This window comes from Anas acuta, chromosome 1, assembly GCF_963932015.1.
Source record: "Anas acuta chromosome 1, bAnaAcu1.1, whole genome shotgun sequence".
Taxonomy (NCBI): domain Eukaryota; kingdom Metazoa; phylum Chordata; class Aves; order Anseriformes; family Anatidae; genus Anas; species Anas acuta.
The window spans coordinates 10512072-10535601 of NC_088979.1; the positions used below are offsets into that span (position 1 = coordinate 10512072).

Consider the following 23530-nt stretch of genomic DNA (forward strand, 5'->3'; position numbering starts at 1 on the left):
AAGCAATGAGTTGTGTTAGCACCATTCTTCAGGATCAGGTTTGCAGAACTGCTTGTGGTGGTATCCTGTGTTGTAGAGCTCTGTATTTGTGCTGCCTGACACTCATCAAAGACAACTGCATTTTAGTATTCAGTCCAAGGTTTTGTTGTTTCTGTTTAATTGGCCTGGTTATCTGTCCTTTAGGTCTGGCTGCTAAGTCTCGTTACTACATCTGTTAAGATCTGCTAATTTTAAAATATATGCACTTTTGTTGTAGAGACTTGCCATATGTTCATACACCTCTTTTAGAAGTAAATCCTGTTCTGCAGGCGCTCTGACCGTTATGGCAATCCAAAAGGCTCTAGACTGAAAAAAAAAAAAAAGAAAAGAAAAGAAAAAAAAAAGAAAACAAAGAAAAATCCCAAACCTATACTGGTAACAGCGATTCTGTGAGACTGTTTTAGTTCTACCAGTGAAAGACAAGTACTATAAATTCTGACAGTGATGCTCAGTGTCAGATGTTAGCTCTTGGTCTTCAAAACAAATGTGAAATCCTTTGCCTGAAGGAGATGATAAGGACAGAGAGCTTCTATGATTTAAAGCATTGCTTGGGCATTCGGTAGTTTTTGTTTGTGTTTTTTTGTTTTTTTGTTTTTTTTTTTTTTTGTTTTTTTTGAGGGGGAGGCTGGATGTTAACTAATATTCAACATACTAAGTACCCTAAACATTTCTTGTTTAAAAGGAAGGTAGATGTAGTTCATAGTGGCATATTAAGGAGGAAAAAAATGGAAGATGGTATAAAAATGGTCATATTGCTTACTGTGGTTAGGTCATGATAAATGTCCCTAGTGACCATGCATGGGACAAAGAAGATTATTTCACAATTGTATTCTTTCGTTTATCCAATTATTGAGGCTAAGCTTCTTTTATAACTAAGAACTTCTTCCTTGTATCTTTGCATTCTCTGTAGACATGGGGGATCTTGTGTGAATGACACCAATTTGTCATCCGTTCTGTCATGTCTGTTAAAACTCATGCAGTGAGTAGAAGTCTCCCATATGGTGTAACTGTTTTGAATACTTACAATTGCTCAATGCAGGAAATACCAGTTGTTTCGCTTTTTCAGCCTTTTGCCAGCACCTTGTTCTTCCATGTAATAATATTACAGAGATTGTTGTCACAACCCACTCTGGTGTCTTTGACCTCCCCTTGGATGTCACTTCTGTGTTCTGGTAGATCTCATTAGGAGCCTGAAATATTGGAGGCAGGATAGACTTTCCTTTCCATTACTTCAAGAAACGTTTCACCTTTTTTTCACTGTGTTTTTTACCCCCCTTTCTGACCAAAACAGATGAAGTGATCCTCTAGGCAGAAGGTGACAATGTATGAGGAGCAGTAGCTGTAGAAGCCTTCTGGGACTAGAGGCGTTATGTAGATGTAAGAGGTTGTTGCAACTCTTTTCTGAAGAATTCAGGGTCATCATGGATATGTGTTTAGATGATTATCTAATCTAACTAAATAACTAAACCTTATAGGGAATCCATGAAATATTTATCTTCCTTGGTAGTCTTACAGAGGAGGAATTCTTGAGAGCAACTTTGTCCACTGGCATTGTATCCAAAAACTTACATACCTCTAGGAAAACTTGGTCCCTTTACTCTTGTCAGAATCTATCATGAAATAGACAAACAATTCATTTCCCTATCCAAAGAAACACTTTGTAGGAGGGAAAACTCAAGTGTAACCTTTAAATCTTTACCAAAAAAAAGTAAAAAAAATAGTTGTATTCATAGAACAGTATGCATTACTTTTCTTGAGGGAACTTTGGAAGTTCTTAATTTTCTTTACTTGGTATAAATCTCACAAGAGGTTAATCAATTGTGAAAATGCATTGCTTTAAAAGAAAAGATATCTTGATCATCCTCATGTAAAAGGGTACTTTATTTTAAAGACTCAATTTGAGCATGGAACAAATTGATGAAATTGTGGTACAAAACCTTTAATGCATTAGAATGATTACATTTGGAAATCATTATGTATACAAGTAGTTATTACAGAAATAACCTTCTTTGTCAAGTATTCTTGGCATGGAAGTAATCAGCATCCTATCCCATTAGTTGTTTGAGAACTCTGAAATCTTTAATGAGTTTTTTTACGGAAGGATTTCAGTCAAATGCAAATGATTCATTGAAGCACTTAATCATAAGACAAATAGTGATTCTTTAGTAAGGTGTTTTATTCAGTGTAATAAATGTAGCATGTTAAGTGTAGATACACAGCTAACTGTTTTTCAGTTACTTTTCTCACAGCTATTTTCTTTTAAGATTTATTGTTAGTCAGAAAGTCATAATGGCTGTGCTGCAAAAGAAAAGGCTTGACAGATGTCAAGAAATCTGTGTCTGATATAGCTTCAAATAGATTTTTTCCTTTTGAGTGTTTGAAAAATGAATTTGTTTCTTCTGGTCGATAGAGACATATATTTTTCAACGGGTATTGACAATCAAATATCATCCTCTTTTCACAGGTCTGATTACAACAACGTCAAGAAAATTGGATCGGGAACAGCAAGCAGAGCATTTTTTGGAGGTAAGATTAAGTGGAAAATATATGTTAAAAGGTTAACTGATTTTTGTAGTTTAAAATAACTTCTTCCTATGCCAGGAGAGTGGAATTCTCCCTTCTCTCAGTGTTTGACAGACACACACAAAGATGTGTGCCTGATTATATGGCAGTAATAATACATCTTGCAATTCACAAGCTCAGGAAAAAAATGAACAAATATGAACAACATTTGTTTTCCACCTCAAATCTGCTTCACTTACCTCTTTTATTGTAGCTTTTACATTTTATTTTTAACAGAACTGTAGAATATTCCAGAGGAAAATACTTTTTCTAAAATTTGTGGCATCACCCCAACCCTGGCAAGATTTGCATAGGCACTACTTCATACACCCTGCGTAGTCTGCAATTTGTGTACCAAACTGTTTCCAGGCCCTGAAGTGAAAAGTTTAAAATGTGAATCTCAAGTCTAAGATTCAGAATATTTTTTTGGATGAAAGTCAACTTTGACCTTTCTCATTTTCACTGCATCATCAGAATCAATGTATAATTTCTTAATTTTGTTTATTGGCACTACCAATGACAATTTTCAAGTAAAAAAAAAATGTTTTCTAAGCATCAACCATATTCTTGGTCTAATCTTAACAGAAAGTTTCTCTTTATAAATAGCTCACATGTTGGATATAGAGTGATATATTTGTATGCTAGTGGTATTACTACATGTGTTTTCTTCAGCATTGCTGTACACCACAGTGTGTGTTTTTTTTTTTCCTTTGGGTAGAAGGTCCATGACTTTTTTTTTTTTTAATCAATTTGTGAAATAAGAAATTTGTGATTCATAGTGGTGCAAATGAAATAAAGCTATATTGTCCCAAAAAATCAATCATTCCTACTATATATTTTAGGAAATACTCTTCAAATCCATACAAGTTAAAAAACATCCAGACAAAATAGTTCCCAATGCAATCACTGTTTGGCAGTAAAATGCAGTAAAATGTACGTTTATCTATTCTATGGTTATTTTAGTTTGTTATAAATCCAATATTATTTTTGTGTAATGGAGAACACAAAAGTGAAGGGTTAATTTACTACTGTACATGGCTTTTTTTTTTTCCTTGATAATACACTGTAGATTCCCATACATTCCAGGCCATAAATAAATGGAAGGAATAAAAGGATTTTGCCCTTTTTAGGATTTATTACACTGGAAACTGTTAAGTAATCATGTGTTCAAATAACTGCAAGCTTTCCAGTTTATACTGTTAGAGAAGATCGTAAACTGAATGAAATTAGCATTGATTTTGAAATATATCTATTGATGAAAATCTTAGGTCTATAAGTCTCTTTCACATTCATGTGCCTCCCTAAGAGCTCTGTGAAACATGCCAAAATCACACTTGCCAGAGGATTCCCATAGCGATGGGAAAGTGTTACTATTAATAACAAAAAAAAAATATAAAATCAAATAAATATAAGAATGAAGCTGTAGTTGACAATATAATACAGGCTAATGTATTCTTTCCTCTGTTTTTGTCTCATCTGAAAAAAATAATGGTGTATAATATTCTGAAGACACAGCAGAAGGAAAGTAAAGTCATAGGTTGCTCCCAGACTTTCGAATGGGAAGCAGTGGAATGGGGAGCAGTAGAATGAAATGGAGGGCAGGCTGTAAAGCAGAGAAACTCCTGAACGTGGAGGTTTGTGACAGTCTCCTGGAGAAGCAGGGATGAGACCACATTTTTTTAAAGCCAAACTGGGAATGCTGTGTGAGAAAGGGAACCAGGCAGTGGTGGAGACACAACCTTGATGGCCAAATGGATCTTTTGAGCTGCTAATGAAACGTCTTGGAAGTTGAGTTCCCTGGGATTAGAGCAAACGCGCTGCTGGAGATTCAGAGCTGGGCAGCCGAGGTGTGTGCATTCTTGTGGCACTCTCAAAACACATTTTATAAAATGCCTGGCTCTGGCTCTGTGTAATTAACCCCCTGGGTAGGCTTTAATTGCCAAGACAACCGCAGTCTCCCAGTAGTACAGTATTTCCCTTTCAGCTTCATTTCATACCCTCCTTCCAGTAGTCTGTCTGCTCTATAAGACAGCAAATGTAGTTCCCTTTGAAAAGCTCTGATAGGGCTTGACCTGACAACCCCTGGTCCCTTATGCCCAGTGCATGTGCAAGGCATTGACAGACCTTTTCTGGATACAACTTGCTAATTATTTTTAATAAGCCTGTGTGTTTTTTTCCCACTTGAATTTGACAGGGATGCTATACTACACTGGCCAGTATTTACTGAGCAGATTCCATTAGTGACAGCATTTCCACTTCATTGCAGAAGTCATTTGGAAAATTAGGTCAAATAACATGGGAGATGTTAGCCCTTATAATTCTGTCTAGTGCCTTGCTCATCTCCAGGTGATGGCATAGGGGTGACTCTTCTGGAGTTGCCTGTCCCTGTCCATGTTGGAGAAAACAGGAATTCCCAGCAAGGGCTGTGTGTGTATTTTTGTCTGCCAAGGTTGGAAATGTGAATCTAAATGGCTGCACTTGTAACTACACAAGAAATCTGTAGCAAAGCAAGTTCTGAGCCCAGATCCTCCATCCATCACTTCTTCCTCCTTGAATTCCCTTCTCTGAACAGATCTGTCTGTGTGACTTTTCTAATGGTACCCCCAGGCTCCTGTCACAGGGCTGTGCTGCGAGGCTTGAAGTTACCAATGAGTGTCTCAAAGTGAATGCAAAAGCATCTCTAGACCCTGGGTTAAAGGATGCATCAGGAAGTCAGAACCAGACTCCTTTTAATAATAATTGTTTGTGGGTTTTTTTTGCTTGTTTTGGTGATGTTGTTTGTAGGGGTTGTATTTTTGTTTTGTGTGTTTGGGGAGGAGGAAAAAAACAAAACAAACAAACAAAAAAAACATATTCCTTCTCCTAGATCTTTCACTGATTGTGGCATTGCATTGCCCATGCTACTATTTTTTTCAGGTCCCAAGTCAAGGGCTGAATTTTTCAACACATTTGTAATGTCCTGGAAGGCTGTGGGTTTTATTCAGCACTTGGTATCAGGTAGCATTTTTCTGCCTAGGTTGAAATTGGATGTCACTGGATTTTACACAGGATGATCTCTTGCTTAAGTGGATTCTTACTAATGGAATGCTTCTGCCTGAAATGGGAGGAAAATGACCACTTGATTACATTACATTCCCACATGAAGCAAACCAAACACATTAGAAATATTTCACAGACTTTTTTAAATAGTCTGTAGCAGGGATGAAATATTTAAATACTCATCTGAAACAAGAAAGGCAATTCTAATAGTTACCTGCTTGCTTTGCAAGGAAATGAAAATAACAATGTATTTCCAAGAGAGGTGCAATTGCATTTTTCTGGTAATCTGTCTTTATTTTGCTTCAGTAATTGGACAGATGAGCTCTATGGCTATAAGTTTCCCATCTTTTCTTACTCACTTTCACTTTTTTCTTCTTCTGGGTATTTGTTCTCCTCTATTCATTTTTGTTGTAACACTTAACTCTATCTTCTCTTGTATTACACCAATTTAGTAAAAATAACAAGCTGAAAGTGGAGAATGGTAGAAGATTTTGAGCTATAGAAAAACACAGAAAACAGTCTGTCAGTTTTTTCTTCCCATTTTTTTTTTTTTTTTTTGTAGATGCCTCCTAATCCTGGTCTGACGGCTTTACCTATATTGATTTTGCTATGTGATTATATGCAAACAGCTCCTGGAGTGTTGGAGGTCCAGTAATAAGCATAAAGAGTAAAACCATTTCTTGCAGTATCTGCAGCCTTGTATTATGTCAGCTGATTTTGAGATGTCCAGAATATGAAAAATTCCTCCTCTGCTTTCCAGCGTACATGTGCAGCTTGATAGGAGAGGATTGTTTAATCCAGGCTACAGCTCATTGACTTGCTCATTCAGCCTGGAAAGTAGATCTGAGTGTGTGCTTTTCTCAGTCTGAGTGGTTTCTGAATGCACTATTGGAGATGCTACTTTACTTGAGCATCTAGCAAGGAAAGCCTCTGCAAAACATACCCACTGCTGGAGAGTTCAGCTTGCTGGGAGCTGCTGGGGTGTAAGACCTGTATTCAGCAAAAGAATGAGCCAGAAGTGCTACGGGCTGCAGTGTGCAGCTGTAGCAAGTCTTTGAAGTGCCGTAACTTTATGATTGGCGAGATAAATTATCTGTGGTGAGATATGACCTCTTCATCCTCTCGATAAAGGAATATAATAGATCGGTGCTTTTAAAGTGCTGAGGCTATTTTGTGTCTCCTTGATGACAACGCAAAGTGCAGGCTTTTAAGTCATTTAGCCGGTTTTGAAAATTGTAGCCATATCAGATCTCCGTTACTCCAAACTAAGTTTAAATGTATCCTTGTAGATTCATTCAGAAATGTCTTCTAATATCTGTCATGGTGGAAAATTTGTCTATTTAGAGCCTCTATTTAGATCTGAGGAATAAAAGTAGTTGCTAACAGGCATGGTCAGAACTTTAAATCTCTGCCACAGTGACAAAGCAACTGAAGACAATAAGTTTAAATAGTTACAACAGACGTAACCTTCCAAGGTCCAAGCCATGTACCATAATTAATGAGGAGGAGAAGTGAGAGCAGAGCATTGGCTTAGTGCAGCTAATTTTTAGCCAACTTTGTGCTATCAGAACAGTAACAGTGCCTCTCAAGTGCCTTGCGTCGGCAGCAAATCAGTATATACAAGCCTCATCAATCTTCCCACTGTGATGCGTTAGCATAGCTCTGAGAAGGATGTCAGTAACAGTGCAAGGGGTTGTAATGAAGATAAATTGGTAAATCTGATGTGAGTGTCAAAATACATGGGCTGAATGAAGCATATTGGTTTCTATTTACTGTAAGTACACTAACAGGGTGCAATAAACTGTTACATAGCGTACATTTATATGCAGTAATTAGAGGAAAAAGTAATAATGTGCTGTAATTGTAGCCTTCTAAAAAGAATTCAAATTTCCACTCATTGAATGGGAAGTTGTAATTGTGAGGGGGGGCGGTTGATGGAGGGACTATCATTTTTCCCCTTGGAATTTGGTCAGGAATATCACAGGGGGAAGAGCTGCTGGAAACTTTGTGGCCACAGTTTCTGGGGGAAGGGGGGTTTAAAATGTTGAAAAGCAGCATTTAAAAATAGCTCTGCCTCCTCAGCTCTTCCCACAAACACCACGCTGGTGGCTCAGCGCTGAACCAACACTGCATTCTCTGCCATCCTCCTCTTTTTCTCCGAGATCTCCCACACAGGAACTTAATATACTTAACCTTGTTTTGCTTTTGAGTCTGTTCATTTAGGCTGTATCCTTCACTGCTGATGATGTCTAAAGCAAGTGGTCCTTTGTGAGAAATTGGCATGTTTTCTGTAAAATATAGACAGCAGTGTGGTAATATGCTTGTGTGTATTTTTCACAGCAGAAGTACTAAAGCTGAAGTTCATTGGGTTTATGTAGCTGAATAGTACTCTACAGAACATTGATTGCTAAAATCCTGGATTAGGAATCTGTGTAAGCATTTGTTTCATGGATCTTTAGCATTGCCCACATTTGGCAGAGAAAGCTGCATTTTTTCTTGGTGACATGCTGGTGATGGGGTAAAAATGAGGTAGTGTGTCTGATTGAACATTTTGTTTGAGGTTTTAAAGGCTCCAAAGGCACATGCCTTTCTGTTTTTAACATTGAAGCCTTTCAGATGATGCAAGGAAGATTAAAAGGGTAGGTAAACAGCTTCTTATTTTCAGCTTGAGTTTAAAAATGATTGCTTAAAGTTTTGCAGAATGTCAGTGCTTGCTGCCTTTTACTATTTTGATTTTGCCTGAAAGGGTTTGTAGTGGAACAACAATAAGTATAGAGAGTAAAGTCAATGAAATCTATGTCATGATGTCCACTTTGAATGGTGATGCTTTGAACTTGGATGACAACTTCTAAACTGGGGGGGGGAAGGAAAGGGAAAAAACAAAGGGAAGTAAAGACTCAGTTCTAAAACCAGCAAAACAATTCTCATCTGATACCAGTCTTCTGTGGGTTTATCAACAGAGGCTGCTGCCCCAAGGGTGGAGCTGCTCATGGGACAGGTTGGTGAGGTGGTTGGTCTAGCTGAGACCTGGGTTCATGGTGTAGAAAGTCACACACTGAGCTCACCCATCCCACTCTGCAGATTTCCATCTTGCACACTCTGTTCTTTGAGAGTTGTTATTGTGCACCAGCTTTCTAGAAATGCAGGGGCCTCACTTTCTTCCCCTTCCCCTTCACTCCTTTTTTTTTTTTTTTTTTTTTTTTCCCATTAAGTTGCTATTTTCAGAAGAAGCCAACAACTTCCCAAGACAGGAGGTGACCGGAGGTTAAAAATCTCAGAAACAGATTTGCATATGACATTGCACGCTGCTTCTCATGTGTACTCAGGCATAAAGTCTTACACAGCAAAATATGGGGAAAGTCCTGGTGTGATTCATCTGTCTGCACTGATAAGTGGTCTCCCTGCACAGACTATCATCTCTAGCTAATGTGATCCAATAAGATGGAGAATCATCAAGTGCATCACTGAAAATATTAGTAGTTCACTGGCCTCTGTGCAAGAGATATGAACAGGAATTTTAAACTGCAAAATAATTAAGGCACGGCATTTTTACAGATTCTTCTCTTTTCCTTGATTATTGCAAATTTAAATAGCTCCCAGATGTCCTTTTATTTTAGATAGCGACTTGAGAAGTAACACAGACGACAAAGCCTAAGCATTGGGAAGATGGAGTTTAATAACATTTTTCTTCATGCGTGTGGAATTTTAATTTTGCTCTGGTGTTAAATAAGAAAGAAACCTCCATGAAATGATTATAGTAGGGAAAAATAATTTTAAATTTAAAAAAAAAAAAGTTTTCTATTTAAATTCCTTAATCTCCCATGTGAAATTCAGATAGCCAACAGGAAATGTGCTCACAACCCTGATGACATAATACAGACCAAAGGCAAGGGTCTGTGTATATCTACAGCTGTGACCCTCAGTTCATTTCAGTTATTCAGTGATATACCAATAGCCTTGAGAGACTGGATGCGCTAAGGATGTCTGTGACATTTCTACAACATCTGTAGACTTTTAAGTCACCCCTGTGAATGCTTTGTTTGCTTTTGGCCTTGTGCTTATGGTTGATTTCAGTCTTTATTTTTTTAGACACTACTAATCTAATTCTTCTAGCTCTCTCAAGATTAGACTATTTTTTCTTTAAAATGTTTTAGACATGCTATCATCAGGATGATGTAAAGGATGATCACACCACTAATAGTTCAATAAGTGCATTGTTTATATTCAAATATCTCATTCTGGCCTCTGGTGGAGAATGCTTTAGCCATCTAGATAATCTGATGCTGCATGGAAGTTACGGGGCAGGATTTCAGGCCAACATTAAAAATCTCTCACACTTGTTTCGTTAATTTATTCTATTGATTTGGGATACCAAGAGTAATGAAGAAAAGCAATCCACTTTTCTATGTTCAATGAACTTCCTAAATCAAAGATAACTCAGTATGCAGAACTTTGTTTTGTTTTGTTTTTTGTTTTGTTTTTCTTACAAATGTTACAGTTATAGGATTGAGTCAAATACTTTAAACAGCTTATATACATACATTATAAGCTTGTGTTAACTTATTTGGGTATTAAAATACAGAAACACAGCTCATTTATGATTTGCTCTCTCCTTTACTCTAGTAAGAGATTTGATTTTCCCAGTTCATCAAAATATATCATGACAGATTATCCATCCATGGCGAAATACAGCCCTGGATATATCTTCCACAAAACAGTGTTTCACTGGGCAATGAGTCTGCCTAGAAATGAGCACTGAACCATTACTATTACAACACGGGTTTGGAAAACTATTAGCCATTTAGATGAGAAGTTACAGTTTGATCCAGTATAAAAATACTGATGGTTTTGCATGTATGAATTCAGGTTCAAATTTTGAAGTTCATGGCAAGATCAGAGTTGTCCAGGAGTAGTGCTTTGGTTCACACGCTGCCGTCTACTACAAGTGTTGTGTCTCACTTGAAAAATCACATTTCTGATTGCCTAGAGCTTTGCCTTAGTGAAGGAACGATTTGCATATATCTGGAGCTGGCAGAGGGGAGGGAGCTTGTTTTACAGATTTCATGAATCACTGACCTGAGCTGTTGGGTCATGAAATGAAGAAATGAAAATCTGTAAAGCATAGAGCTGTCAACTTTTTCATGCTGGGCATCAAATGCCTCTTCTAGGATCTTCCTTGTGGACCCACAGCAATCCAGCAGCAGATCTTGGCTTTAAGCACCTCATCACAAGCACGCGTGGAAGCAGATACTCAGGGTGTAGGCTTCATGTGCTGTTTTATCAGGTGTTTCCCACCTCTTCTGTAAGCATAACAGAAAGGGCGGAATTGTTCCTGAACACAAATCCAGCCTGCAGGCTGCCACCCGGCAAGGTCTTGAGCATCTCCTGGGAGCAGAGAGGTGCATCAGCATTTTCTGAACCTGCTGGACCTAATTAAAATCTCACTAGACTTAGCATCATGCAGCTGTGAATTCAAACAGTACAAGTGACCTTTCAGTTAACTAGTATTACGTTAAGTTACATATGTTGTCAGCATAGAGAGGGAAAAGTCTTGAGTTCTCTTGCTTGCCCTAAGTGGTACGCTTTGTCCTGTTTTAGAGGCATTGATTTTCTTGACATTATCCATGGTAATACCCAGGATGAGGGAATTAAACACTGGCACCCATGGCTGCATTTCCCAGGTATGTCTGGAAATGGGTGAGTTAGCACATGAGAGAAAAGCAATTTAAAATATACCCAACACCTGTTTTTTTTCTGCTCTGTTTGCAGAACTATGTGATGGCAGAGCATTAGATCAATGTAAATGGGATGGAAAAGTATTATTAAAACACCAAACATTATTGTGTGGTTTGAAAATTATGTCTGCAGCCATGTGTTAAATGCTGTTGAAACAGAGAAGGATATATTAATGGTCTTCCTTCTTGTATTATAAATCATTCCTCAGGCTAAGGTTACATAGGCAAATTCTGTGGTTAATCTGTACTAAGTTCTTTTCTGTCAGGATTTAGGAATTCATTCTAATGTTGCTTTCCCGCTGATGGATTACCTCAGAGATAAGCTCAGGATTTTTCTTTGTTGTATGTTTCTTAAGACCTGTAGCTCTTTTTTTTTTTTTTTTTTTCTTGTGGGGTGGAGCCCACCTACCAGCCCCAAATTGGTCAAATGTGTGCTTTCAGAGTGTCTCTAGTGCCAGGCTCCGTGCTTTGTGAGACAAAGAGTCCTTGTGAAGGGCACACTGCTTTACTAAATTTCACATTTGTGTTATGAATGTACCAATATTTTAATCTTCTGCAGAAGCAGCAGGAAATCTTTCACATGATTTGAATCTATTTTAAATGTACAGAGTCTTTGTGTTATCTGAAGCATGTCTGCCTTAGTGCTATATCGTGTGTTCTGTAGCATTTGCAATACCCATCAGCTGCCAGACTGCTAATTTATGTCTGTAAGTGTGAGCACACACACATGCATGCACACACACATTTTGTGGAGGTCTCCATTTCGTGCCTCTCTGGCTAAGTATTGCATTTAAGGCAGGGAAACATCTTTTTCTCCATTAGCAATACATTGCATCTGTGCTAAAGTCCTTTCTGGGCACAGAAAAACCTAGAATGCCTTTTAATTAATCCAGAATTTAGAAACGTGCCATTACACAAGTTTTGCATCCTTTCGTCCTTTCTTCTGGGATGATCTGTACTCAGCTGTTCAGAATTCATGCCTGTTACCTCTAACAAAAGTTGAATCTAGGGTATTTTCACATCTTTACTATCTGTCTTGTGCTTTCAGGAACACTTGCTGTTCATATGCACACAATCCAACCACCCTGTGATATATCCTGTTGGGATCTCAACTAAATCTGCAATTCCTTTGACATGCGTTGACTCCGAGCTGGTTTGAGACATGCTCTTTGATCCCAGGCTGTTGCAGTGTCCATGAAGTCTGACTGCAGATGGTTCCCAGGACACCCACAGATCCACTTCAGTTGTGTGCCCTTTGGTTTACAGGAAACCCCTTGCAAGGGAAAAGCTGGAACAATTTTTTCAAGTTCAGTTAGATTGAATTATCTTCCCTACAACCTTCATTCCTGCGTCATGGTTAAGACCATCCTTACTCCTGAGGTCCACTCCCTTGAGTACCTATAGTATCTGTCAGTCCACACTTGCATCATCCACATTTTGTCTGCTTCTTCCTCTTTTTTTTTTTTTTTTTTTCTCCACATTGTTAATGCTCATATTGTCCAGGGTCTCATAATGTCCAGTATTGGTGATGCACTGGAAGGTCTTCATTCCCCAAAACTGCCTCACCAGGCTGTGCAGTTGGTGAGAACCTCTTTCTAGTATACTTTGAGTTCACTACATTTTCTTTGAGTCTTATAACATCTCTTACAGTCTCCTCACCATATCTTGTAATGTCTTTTGGTATTATATATTTTTCTCTTTGTCTGTACTTTTGTTTAACCAGATTGCCACCCTGTCCCCCTGCCACATAATCCTCCAACATGCAGTTTGAGCAAAAAGACATAGAAAAAAGGGCAGGAAAATGTCATGCAAAAATGTGGTAGTCCGCAAAATTTGTTTACTCTAGTATTTCAGAATAATTTCTTGTGGCAAAAGTGCATCATTGTGTGATATGTGATGAAATATGATTGGAGTATTTAACATAATTTGTAACATGACACAAATTAAAGTATTTACTAGACGCCTAGAGATAAGAAAACATCTAATCAGGTTGAGAATCAGTTTAATAAGCATATTTGACACCTTCTTTCTCTCTAAATATATTATCATGGAACATAAGAATCCTAATGCTTTTCTTATCTGACTTCAGCTTGATAATAAGAGACCAAACAATTCTTTTGCTTTTTATGAAGATATGATTTAAACAGAAAAGTACAAAGGCCCTGAAGCATCAAGTGCAATGAAATCTGCCCTCAAAAGCAGTAATTTTCTTTTCCCAGCCTAACGAATTTCAGTTGTCAGGAAACAGATTAATCTCCTCATTCTGAAATGTAATATTGCTGTTTGCTAATCTCATGATACAGAGATGTTGAAAATGTTATCATAGCAGTTCTAGAGTACATTTTATGTTTTGGCAAAAAAATAATGCTTTCTTTGGCAAGGAATATTCTAAATATTCAAAAGCAAGGATTAACATGAATAACTGAGAGCAAAAATGTCAGAATGAAAATAGTGAATTATTTTTTCTCACATTCCCTGGGAAAGTAAAAAATACAAATATTGCTAATAGTGGTCTGTCAATTTATGACTTCAACATTTTTGAAGACCGACATGTTATCTTTAATCAAGATACCAATAGAAAGCTTAATACTTTCTGTCATAGCCTAAGATATATTTGTTTTTCCCCGTGGATCTTGTTCCCCTCTACTACCATTCCAGATAACGTTTAAGGCATTGTATAAATAAAAACGTGTTCTTAACCTTCAAGGCCACAAAGGTATTTAAAAGACTTAATATAAAAAGACATGGAGATTTTAAACTTGTCACTTTCTATTGGCACCTATTTTTTCAAAAAACAGGACCATAGTTTAAAAAATACCCCCAAAATTTCCAGAAAGCCGTAAGTTTTAGACTACCCGTTTTATCTCAACAGAGACAATGTCTTGTTATGTGATACAGTGAAGTGTGCCATAGTGGTGTGGCCTCTGTTGACTGAACAAGAAGCAGAAAGCAACAAGATAAGTGCATTACCTTACTCTCAAAAGAAGTCCAAAACACTTAGCTGAAGGAATAAAAATGTGAATTGACACATGAGGTTCAATTGCATATCATCCTCCTCACCAAAACTTTTTTTTTCCAATGGACCTGCACAAATTCACTCTTTGTGCTGCAGTTTTGGACATATGTTTGTGGGATAAACTAAAATATTAAAGCTTGATCTTGTCCTTTTTGCACTGGTATTTACCAAGTATATCTACAGCTAAGGATCTGTCATTATTTTTGTTGCAAACCACTGCATATAGCCTGACTGAAGTCTTAACTCAAGCATCTCCACCAAGGAATGGCATTTTAAAAAGTAAAATAATATTTGCATTAAGTGTCTTCTGTTCAGGCATTTAATTCTAATACCCGACTCTCAGTATCAACGCATTAATTCAAAGCTGTGGCTTTTTTAATAAGAAGGAATCTGATGCATAGAGAAGATTTTGTTTTTTCTGTATGCCTTGGAGACTGCCTGGTTGTAGATGACACCAGTGATAGGACATCCAACTTTCAGAAAGCTGCTGAGCTCCTGAAAAAATCCACACTGCTGCAGCATGGTGCTCAGCATGGGACTGTCATTTATTCTGCTTCCTGACAGAGCAAATTATCCTATTTGGAGCTGTGGGCTGTGTTTTCAGTTCCTCAGTTCTTGCAGGGCTAATTTGGTGTCCCTTCCCTCTCTTCATTGCCATAGCATGGACTGAGAACCTCCAAGCTCTGCAACTTCAGAGCCCCCTGGCTTCTCTAGGTGTGCAGCCATGCTCTACTGGTCCTTGGATGCCTAAACAGAAGCAGCTCAATGAGTTACATATTCATGCTCTATTTTGTAAAGGTTCTTGAGCACATAGATTCACCAGACTCACAAAGCAAAGCAGGAATTGCATCTTAAACTTCTCATGATTGACAATCTGCCTTTGCTGCATTGAGCCTGTGAATAAGATTTAGATATTTTGTCAGATCAGTAATCCATGGATTAGACCTTCTCTTAATCCTCCACTTCTAAAACTAGATGGAGTTGCAGAGAACAAGCATAATATCTGCATATTTTGTGTACAGTTTCCCAAAGGAAGCAGTGGTGGTGTTATAGATGGTGTCATCATGGGTAAGCATCAGCGCATCGTGACCCTAGCATCTAACCATCGGAATTAGCACATGGGGCTGACATATCTGATCTCCCTGTGCCAAGGGATCACGCCTCCAGTACTGAGCCTGACAGGATGCACTTGTGCTGTTCAAGCACTCCCATAAATCAGGAGCTTTCTCACGGCTATTTCCAGCAAAGTACCCAGCCCATTTAACACCCCCTGAGACTTCCTCAAAAGCAAAGCAGCTCCTAAAACTTTTCTTTTTCAATCTCTTCTGCTACAAACCAACAAAGCAACTCATTAGAGGGACTCCTTCTGCTTCCCTCCTTTCTCTCCCTTCACCTATTGAGGGCTAATTGGAGGCCTGTAAAATGAATCAAGGAAAATTCTTGTTTTTCTCCCATGTATCAGTCTTGCACTACCAAATTGGGCATATTGTCTCATGCCATGTTTTATTGTCCCCCAGATCACATTATCGGCAGGGCAATCTCACAAAGGTTAATAGCATTGCTAGGTTGTCTCTTGGTCTGACATTCTTGCTCATCACTCTAAATCCAGTCATTTTACCAGTGGCCTTGGACATCTCTACTGAAGTTAATTGGATGCTGCTTACTGCTGCCTTCAGACCCTCCTCTATAAATCGGAACTACTTGTAGCTTATTGTGCCTGCTCCTAACTTTAATTTCACAACTGGGAAAAGGATGTGTGGGCTGATATACCCGGCTTTTCAACCACACGGTTTGACATTTGCAATCCAATTATCAGTCACCTTGGCCATTCATTCAGTCCAACTGTCTTCCCGCTGGCATGCCATGTGTCACCACCTACTCTATATACAGCCTTAATGGGAAAAAAAACAGTAAATTATGAGCCTATATAAATCCATTAAAGAGTTACTATGACTCCATAAACCTTGGAAGTGAAAGTGCTCTATGCAGTTGTTGGTACTGAAGTTGGAATTGTTGCTCTGTGGTTTTGGAAAGTCCCAAATTACTGAAGTCAGGAAAAAGAAGTATCTGTTGAGGGCCTTGATATCCACACTCTCAGAACTTGAACCTTTAGGAATGTGCATGGTAAGATCTTGATACTACATTCTTGAAGAAGTGGTTGCCATCAGTAGAAAGTAGTGAATTTATATTAATCCTTCTTGATGAAATATTTCCCTTCCCTGGATGGAAAATACACTGCCCAAGGTCAAATGGCATTTCACTGCCCCTTTGCACAGCAGTTAATGCCATCCTGTGACTGCAAAAATCAAATGCACGTTAAAGACTAATACTGCAGAAGAAGTGCTAAGAATATTTTAAAAGTAGTGTTCTTTTAAAATTCCTCCTGCATTCCAGGAGTAGAATGTCATCTTTTTATTATTCAGGCACACAAAGATCCCTCTCCAGGACTCCAGGCAACTGTATAATTAATTAATTATAATAGTATTAATTGATTAATTAATATTAATAACCTGAACATTTTTAATGGGTTCTGAGTGTTACTCAGGGAAATCCAGTTTTCTGGCCAAGAATTTTTTTTTTCTTTGCAACACATTTGGAATGTTAAAACTGCGGGACTGAGTTTCATGCTGAGTTTCATAATCCCCAAGATAACCTTGGGGTGACCTAAATAAATAGGTGTGACCTATACTCACACCTATTTATTTATGTTGTCAATATGGTCTCAAGACATTTTGAAAATTATTCACATACATTGCTCTTTGCAAGATCACTAGCTATATGCGTAAACATCTTTCCAACAGGAAAAAAAAAATAAATAAAGACGGAAATTATGTATATCACTGTTTCTTAAAACATAATCTGTTTGCCAGGGTGTAAAAGTATGATTCTTCCTGATACCTACTGTGGTGCTGCTAGAGTGGTGCACATCTTCTCTACCCTTTAGCTGAAGGTGTACAAGTTTCAGGTACTTCACTTGTTATACAGCTGGAGGTGAGGGCTGGGCAAAAGCTGAATGAGAAATAAAAACAAGCCCAACTGAGGTTGTTGAGCTCTAGTGAAACCCTGTTATCACCAAAGTCAATGGGAAAATTCCCACTGACTTTCAAGTCAGAGGATTCCACAGCTGGCTGAGTCCTTTTCCACCAAGCAGCTACCTGTAATTCTTTGGCTGCTCAGATAACATGAGCTTGATTCAGCAGGGAAACATGTCTTTAGACTTTCCCTGTATCTCTAGCCATGCAGTATTTGCATACCCCACTGACCCTGGTGTGGTTTGGGATCCCGAAGCTAATCAGGTACTTGTGAATGTTTGTAGTAATTGAGGAGAGAGAAAGTTGAGAAGAGAACTGAACTGATGAAAAAGTATTACAGTGCACTGATCCTTAAATTTATGCTTTGCTGTGTCAGTGTTGTCTAAAGGAAAGAAAAAAAAAAAAAAAAAAAAAGGTTTTAAAAAGGGTTTTACTCTTTCCAATGAAACCCAGAGACCTCATGCACCCATCATGTAAGGAACCAGTGGCTCTTGTCCTTTATTGATGGAACAGTTAGCTGAATTTCAGTTTCAAATATTTTGTCTTGGACATCATTCCTGAGCCTGCTTTCCAGGCTGACTTTTCAAATTGGGATACTGAGTTTGGAAGAAGTAAAAAGGTTGTCCATGAATGTTAGTTTTGCTCCAAAATCAGCATCTGAATTTTTCCCGGCTCACAGTCCCATGCTGATTGTCAACCAGCTTGTAGAAGTGACCCCCATGTCAATGCAAACTGGATAGTAGATATTTATAGACACTTCGAATTGAAGACAAGTGGAGAGCGAGATAATCAGCCTTGTCTGTGTCGCCTATTAGATGAAACTGTGATTAAATACGGCCCAATTAATGCTTATTATCTGTCTAAAATTAATTTGTCACAGAAAGTTGTGAAGTAGACATCAAGAAGTCAAGTAGTATTTTTATTGCTAAAATCAAAGCAAATATTGATTTAGTTTACTTTAACTTGGTCTGACAAAAACAGGATGAAATTATAGTTAAAAAAACACAACTCTAGAAACAGCTCCAACAACGAACCTCCTTATTTGTGCTTATCTCCTTTATCTTACTATATTTATCTTGCAACCTGATTTTTCTGAGCATTTTTTAGTCATCACCTAACTAAAAAAATTACTTTATTCAAACATTTAAATTACGTAGTAATTGCAATTATATTCTCATCTAAGTGGACTGAAATCTTACTTTGTACCTGATTGTCAATAAAAGAAACTTATATCGGATAACTTGAATGTCACCAAAAAAACTCTTGATTTTATTTTCCTTTTAGATCAATGAGCAAGGTCACAACAGTCTTCCTGAGTGACAGTTCACTAAAACCAGTGAAATTTATGAGGTATAAAAAGTCCTTTTTGGCCTTTTACAAATTTAAAATATCTCCCTAGGATCAAAAATTGGAAATGAACTATACCCCTTAAGGGTTTGATTTTATATGTTTTCTACCTGACTAAGAAATTCATTTTTTCTTAATCAGATTTTTAACTGATAAGCTTTATTTTGAACATAAAACTTTAGAAGCTTAATTTTTACATGGAAAAATAAAAATTGCATTTAAATGTCAGAGACTACAAGTCAGGCTATCAGCTATAAAACTGTCTTTGAGACATTCTACATAGAATTTTCCCAGCATATGCATGGATAGAGAGCATTCATTATTTCTTGTGCATTGCAGAAAAATAGTGTAAGATGGAAATCGGATGTTTATGGCAATTGCTGAGGGGACTCTATGGCTTTCACCCTGAGATGTCTGGTTCTGGTTTAGGCTACTTTGATAGTAATCAAAGGCTTGTTGATAAGCGATGAATTCTGTGGTAGGGTTTGGGAAACAGGGAGATGAGTAAGAGGTTATCTGTAGAGAAATAGCAGAATTCCTCACCAAAGCTGTGGTTAAACAATGCATTTTCCTTCAGTGTCTAAAGCATTCTTAGAAATTTCTCCCTCCTCTGAATTAGGGACCTGCCACTCATTGCCTTGTTCTGCTTCCTCACTGCCACCCCAAGACTAGTTAACCATCTGCCTTTGGGGGGATTTTGTTTTCTTTCAGCAGTGCATTTTAAACCTTGATTATTTCGGTAATCCTGTTTGTAGCACAGATGCACAAACAGTTTATTGACGGGTGAAGGTGGCTGCAAACCGATGACAGGGGAAGAACAAATGGCTGGAGGAGGAGCTGGAGATGGGGATGGATGCATCTTAATCTGCCTATCTGCCAGAGACAAGGTGGTATCATCCGCTGTTAACACAACCTAGGGCTGCTTGTTAGAGCAATTAAAAAGAAAGGAAAAAAAATAAAAAGACAAAAACAAAACAAAACAAAAAATACTGCTACCTTTCCTTTGAAAATACACAGTTCTGCTTCACAGAACAGAATAGAATTTGGATGTGTTGTACCTATAAAGTCAATAACTTTAAAGAATTACAGCATATATCTTTTAACTCAGTGATAGCCAAATAAATGTATTACCTACTGAATAATAGAAATATTGTTTCAAGACTGACCATCACAGAGCCCCACCTAAGGCTGTTTCATCAACCTGCAGTAAGCACTGGCTGTTGACATGCCTAAAATTGTTTAAAAGTTTTAAGATTATACTTCAGAACAGAGGACAACATTTCCTTGGAATACCGAAAGTTTTCTTTGAAGTCATTACTCTGTTGTAACAGAAAACTGCATGCCATATGATATCTCTAAAGACATGCAAAGCAAGCTCCTACATTATGTCTTTTCTTTGAGTAAGTTCAGCAACATGTACTGTGTTAGCAGGAGGCAGTGCTACTGACTTACAGCAAAATATTTGGAGGGGTATTGCCACACAGAGTCAATCATCTGCACTGTATTTGAGAGTTTCTGCTAAAAGAGTTGCTGTACCTTAATTTCCCATCAGTCTGAATATCTGGGGACCTACTCTACAAACCGATGCAGCTGCACACCAGAGCAAGGATGCAAACTATAATTTGTTTTGCTGCTTGATTAATTAACTCCACAATGACTATAGCTTGATTAAATTCTGGCAATATATTAGCATGTATTTTTGAGCATAGTCTTTCTGCTGATAGTTGAGACATAAAATAAATTATTAACATTAGCTCTAAGAAAAATTCTTGGAAGCATCAATAAAATCTTGTATCTTTATTAAATAGTTCTCTCACTAGTACATGATTAAACATATTGACTGGTCTAGTATGAAAAAGAGAAGACTGGTAATGCGCAACAATCTTCATAATTTTGAGTAAACTCTGAAGAAGGAGTTTGGTTCCTGCTTATAGTGAAAATTGTAATCAAGTGAGTTTTGTGGATGGAAAATGAAAGGTAGTTGAATATTTGAGAAAAGGTTAGTGCAGTGAGCTTAGAAGTCGATACATACCTCTTCTGAAGCACAGAGACTGAGAGCTGCTGTATTTCTTGAGTGCTGAGATAAGATTTTTGGAGAAGGGCATTATCCGTAGCAGTAGATACGGTATAGATGAATGGTCTCACATATCAATATTAGATCACAAGTGTTTTTTATGAGAAAAGTAAAATCCACAAATGGCTGAAGTAGGTATTCAGGTATGAATGGAATTACAATCAACATAGAAATTACTCCTAACAGTAAACTGCCTTAGGATCTTAATTTGCAAGCTTGACTTTATTTAAAGCTGCTTGAAGTGAAATATTCTCAGATTTGTCTACTCATCATTTTCTGTTCACAAAACTCTTTGATTTTAATCTTCACTATCAGCAGGAGCTAAACACCTTCTTCAAAGTTTGCTGTGAAGATCAATACACAACTTTTATCCTCTTTCTTGCTTAGAGGCTATGAGGGTAGTTATACTTCTGTTTAGTAATAGGTTATTCTAAAGAAGTTCTAAATCCCTTTAAAAATTGTTCTTAAGCAATCACATATCAGTCTTTATCATGTTTGTAAGGTGTCAGTTCGAAGCTGATTAAACATTCATGGGTCCAGATATTATAAGAGGACTATTTGGAGTGTCTTCAGCTTTCCAGTTTTCCCTTCATTGTATGTTGGGTTAGCAAGATTCGTTATTGTAGCCTCTTCAACTGAAAAAGGAAAGTTTTAATGTATTCAAAATGCCTCTACAGTTGTAACTTGGAGACAAAGATGGGTGTCCTACTATGATCATCTCAAAATTTCCACTCCTCTAGTTACAAACTCCACGACATGGGATGTGATAACATCAATATCAAGCATCACTTTAGTTGGTGGTGGTATAGCCTGAGAGGTCAGGAAAAGTCCTAGAACAATACTTTGTCCTAACAGATGATTGTCAGCTGAATGATAACTGACTACATGCTACTGTTAGGTAGTAGAGGTAAAGGTTTTTTGTATTTAACACCATCTAGGGAAGTAGGAGGCACATTTGGACTTGAGGGGAGTGATCAGCATAGAGTCACTTCCAGGCAAAATTTTATCTGCAGTTTGTCACAGACAAAATTAGATGAGCTTGTTACTCCTGAGGACTATAGTTTTCTTTTTACTTAGTGAAAAGACGGGGAAGATGCTATTTTGAGATTACCTAAAGGAGTTACTTGTGAAATGGAGCAGACTGTTCTGTCATCATGGGAACTTAATGTAGCAATACCTGGTTCTGCACTCATCATAGCACATACCCATTGAAGAATACTCTAAACAAAGCCTAATGCACAAAGGTTGCCAGTATCTCCAAACTGTAACAAGTTTTAAAAGTAATGCCCATGGAAAATTATTTTTCTTTTATAGACTCAGTGTTGAAAGCTATGCAGATCCTATGCAGATGTGTTGCTACTAAAGGTAAAATGTAAGTCCAAAGTTTCTTTTCAGAGTTTATGGCTCTTATTTACTTTTTAATTTTTCAAAAAGCTTGTAGAATAAAGTAGAACACAAAATAAGGGACTTGTTAATTTTAATCAGGAGTATTTCTGGACCTTCAGGTCACCCATTCTGATATTTCATACTACCTGGTCATAGTTTTCCATTTGTTTACCATCTTCTGGTCTCAGTACTATGAGTGACAAAAGTTAAGATTTGAAGCCTGTAAGACTTTCTTCAGCACACTCTTCTAATATTTAGGTTTGCAGATACTGCAGGGAGCATTTAACTCCAAATGAAAAAGCCTTCCTTCCTTCCTGTCTTTTGGCAATACAGCGTTGAAATTACCTGATGTCATCGTTAATTCTCAAATGGTGTAACAGACCATTATGCATCGCTTTCTAGCTTGGTTGTGGCTGGAAGCCATTGACTTTTCTAATCAGCCACCTAGAGAGTTTGTGTCAGTAATAATCTGTATTTTAGAAGTACTCTAAATTATTTATTTCTCATAGTTGGCCAGAGTGAACGTATTAATTTTTTATGATTGAAAACAAAAGTCCCCCTTATTAACACATTTAAAGGAAATCAGGAAAGATCATATTGATATGATTGACACTGTTTCCTACAAGAAGTGTTTAAGAAATTTCTCTTCTGGGACAGCACTAAATTCTGTTAGGGTAAGTGAAATAAACAGATGCCCACTTCTTTTCCAAAGCTGCCAAATAAAGGCTTAAAAAAAAAAAAAAAAAAGTCTAGTTTGCTACAGATAAACCAGTATTTATGCTGGACAAATAAAAAAATAAAATATGTTACATGGAGTTTTTCTATTCTATTTTGTATGTCTTTGACCCTGGCTACCTTCACTTTGTACCAATAATCTGACATGTAGTTCAGTAGTATCATGTATTTCAGAAAAATATTTCCTTGTAAGAATTTAGCTGCAAACTTCAGTCTCTCTCTGAAGTAGGCATAGAGAGTAATTCAGTGTATTTGACTTTAAGGTTTCATTCAGCCTTCAATGAGCTCTCCTTTATCGTCTTTTATTTCTCTTACTTGGGCTGGATTCCAGACACTCTTACAATAGGTATTGCAGCTCGTTTGCGCATTGGCAGAAGAAACAAACCCATTAGTCACTAACAGCGGGGGTATGCCTCAGCTCTCAGACTCCCTTTGATCATTTTTCTGTCTCCAGTAACTCAACCAGATTCTCTTTTCTTAAGTTTTCTAAGCAAAATTGGCTTTGCTGCTGAGGGAAGGGAGAAATTTTTACCTGAAAGCCTCATTATGCACACTCCCCAGATGA

General features: G+C 37.5%; 1 protein-coding gene across 13 annotated transcripts in view; it reads left to right on the plus strand.

Annotated features, from left to right (window-relative positions):
• FAT3 (FAT atypical cadherin 3) overlaps window positions 1-23530 on the plus strand; it is a 419137-nt gene that overhangs the window by 280205 nt on the left and 115402 nt on the right. For all 13 annotated transcript variants that reach the window (XM_068669037.1, XM_068669045.1, XM_068669068.1 and 10 more), the window contains one exon: window positions 2504-2565. In XM_068669037.1, the coding sequence (XP_068525138.1) occupies window positions 2504-2565 (62 nt within the window). The remainder of the gene's footprint in view (window positions 1-2503; window positions 2566-23530) is intronic.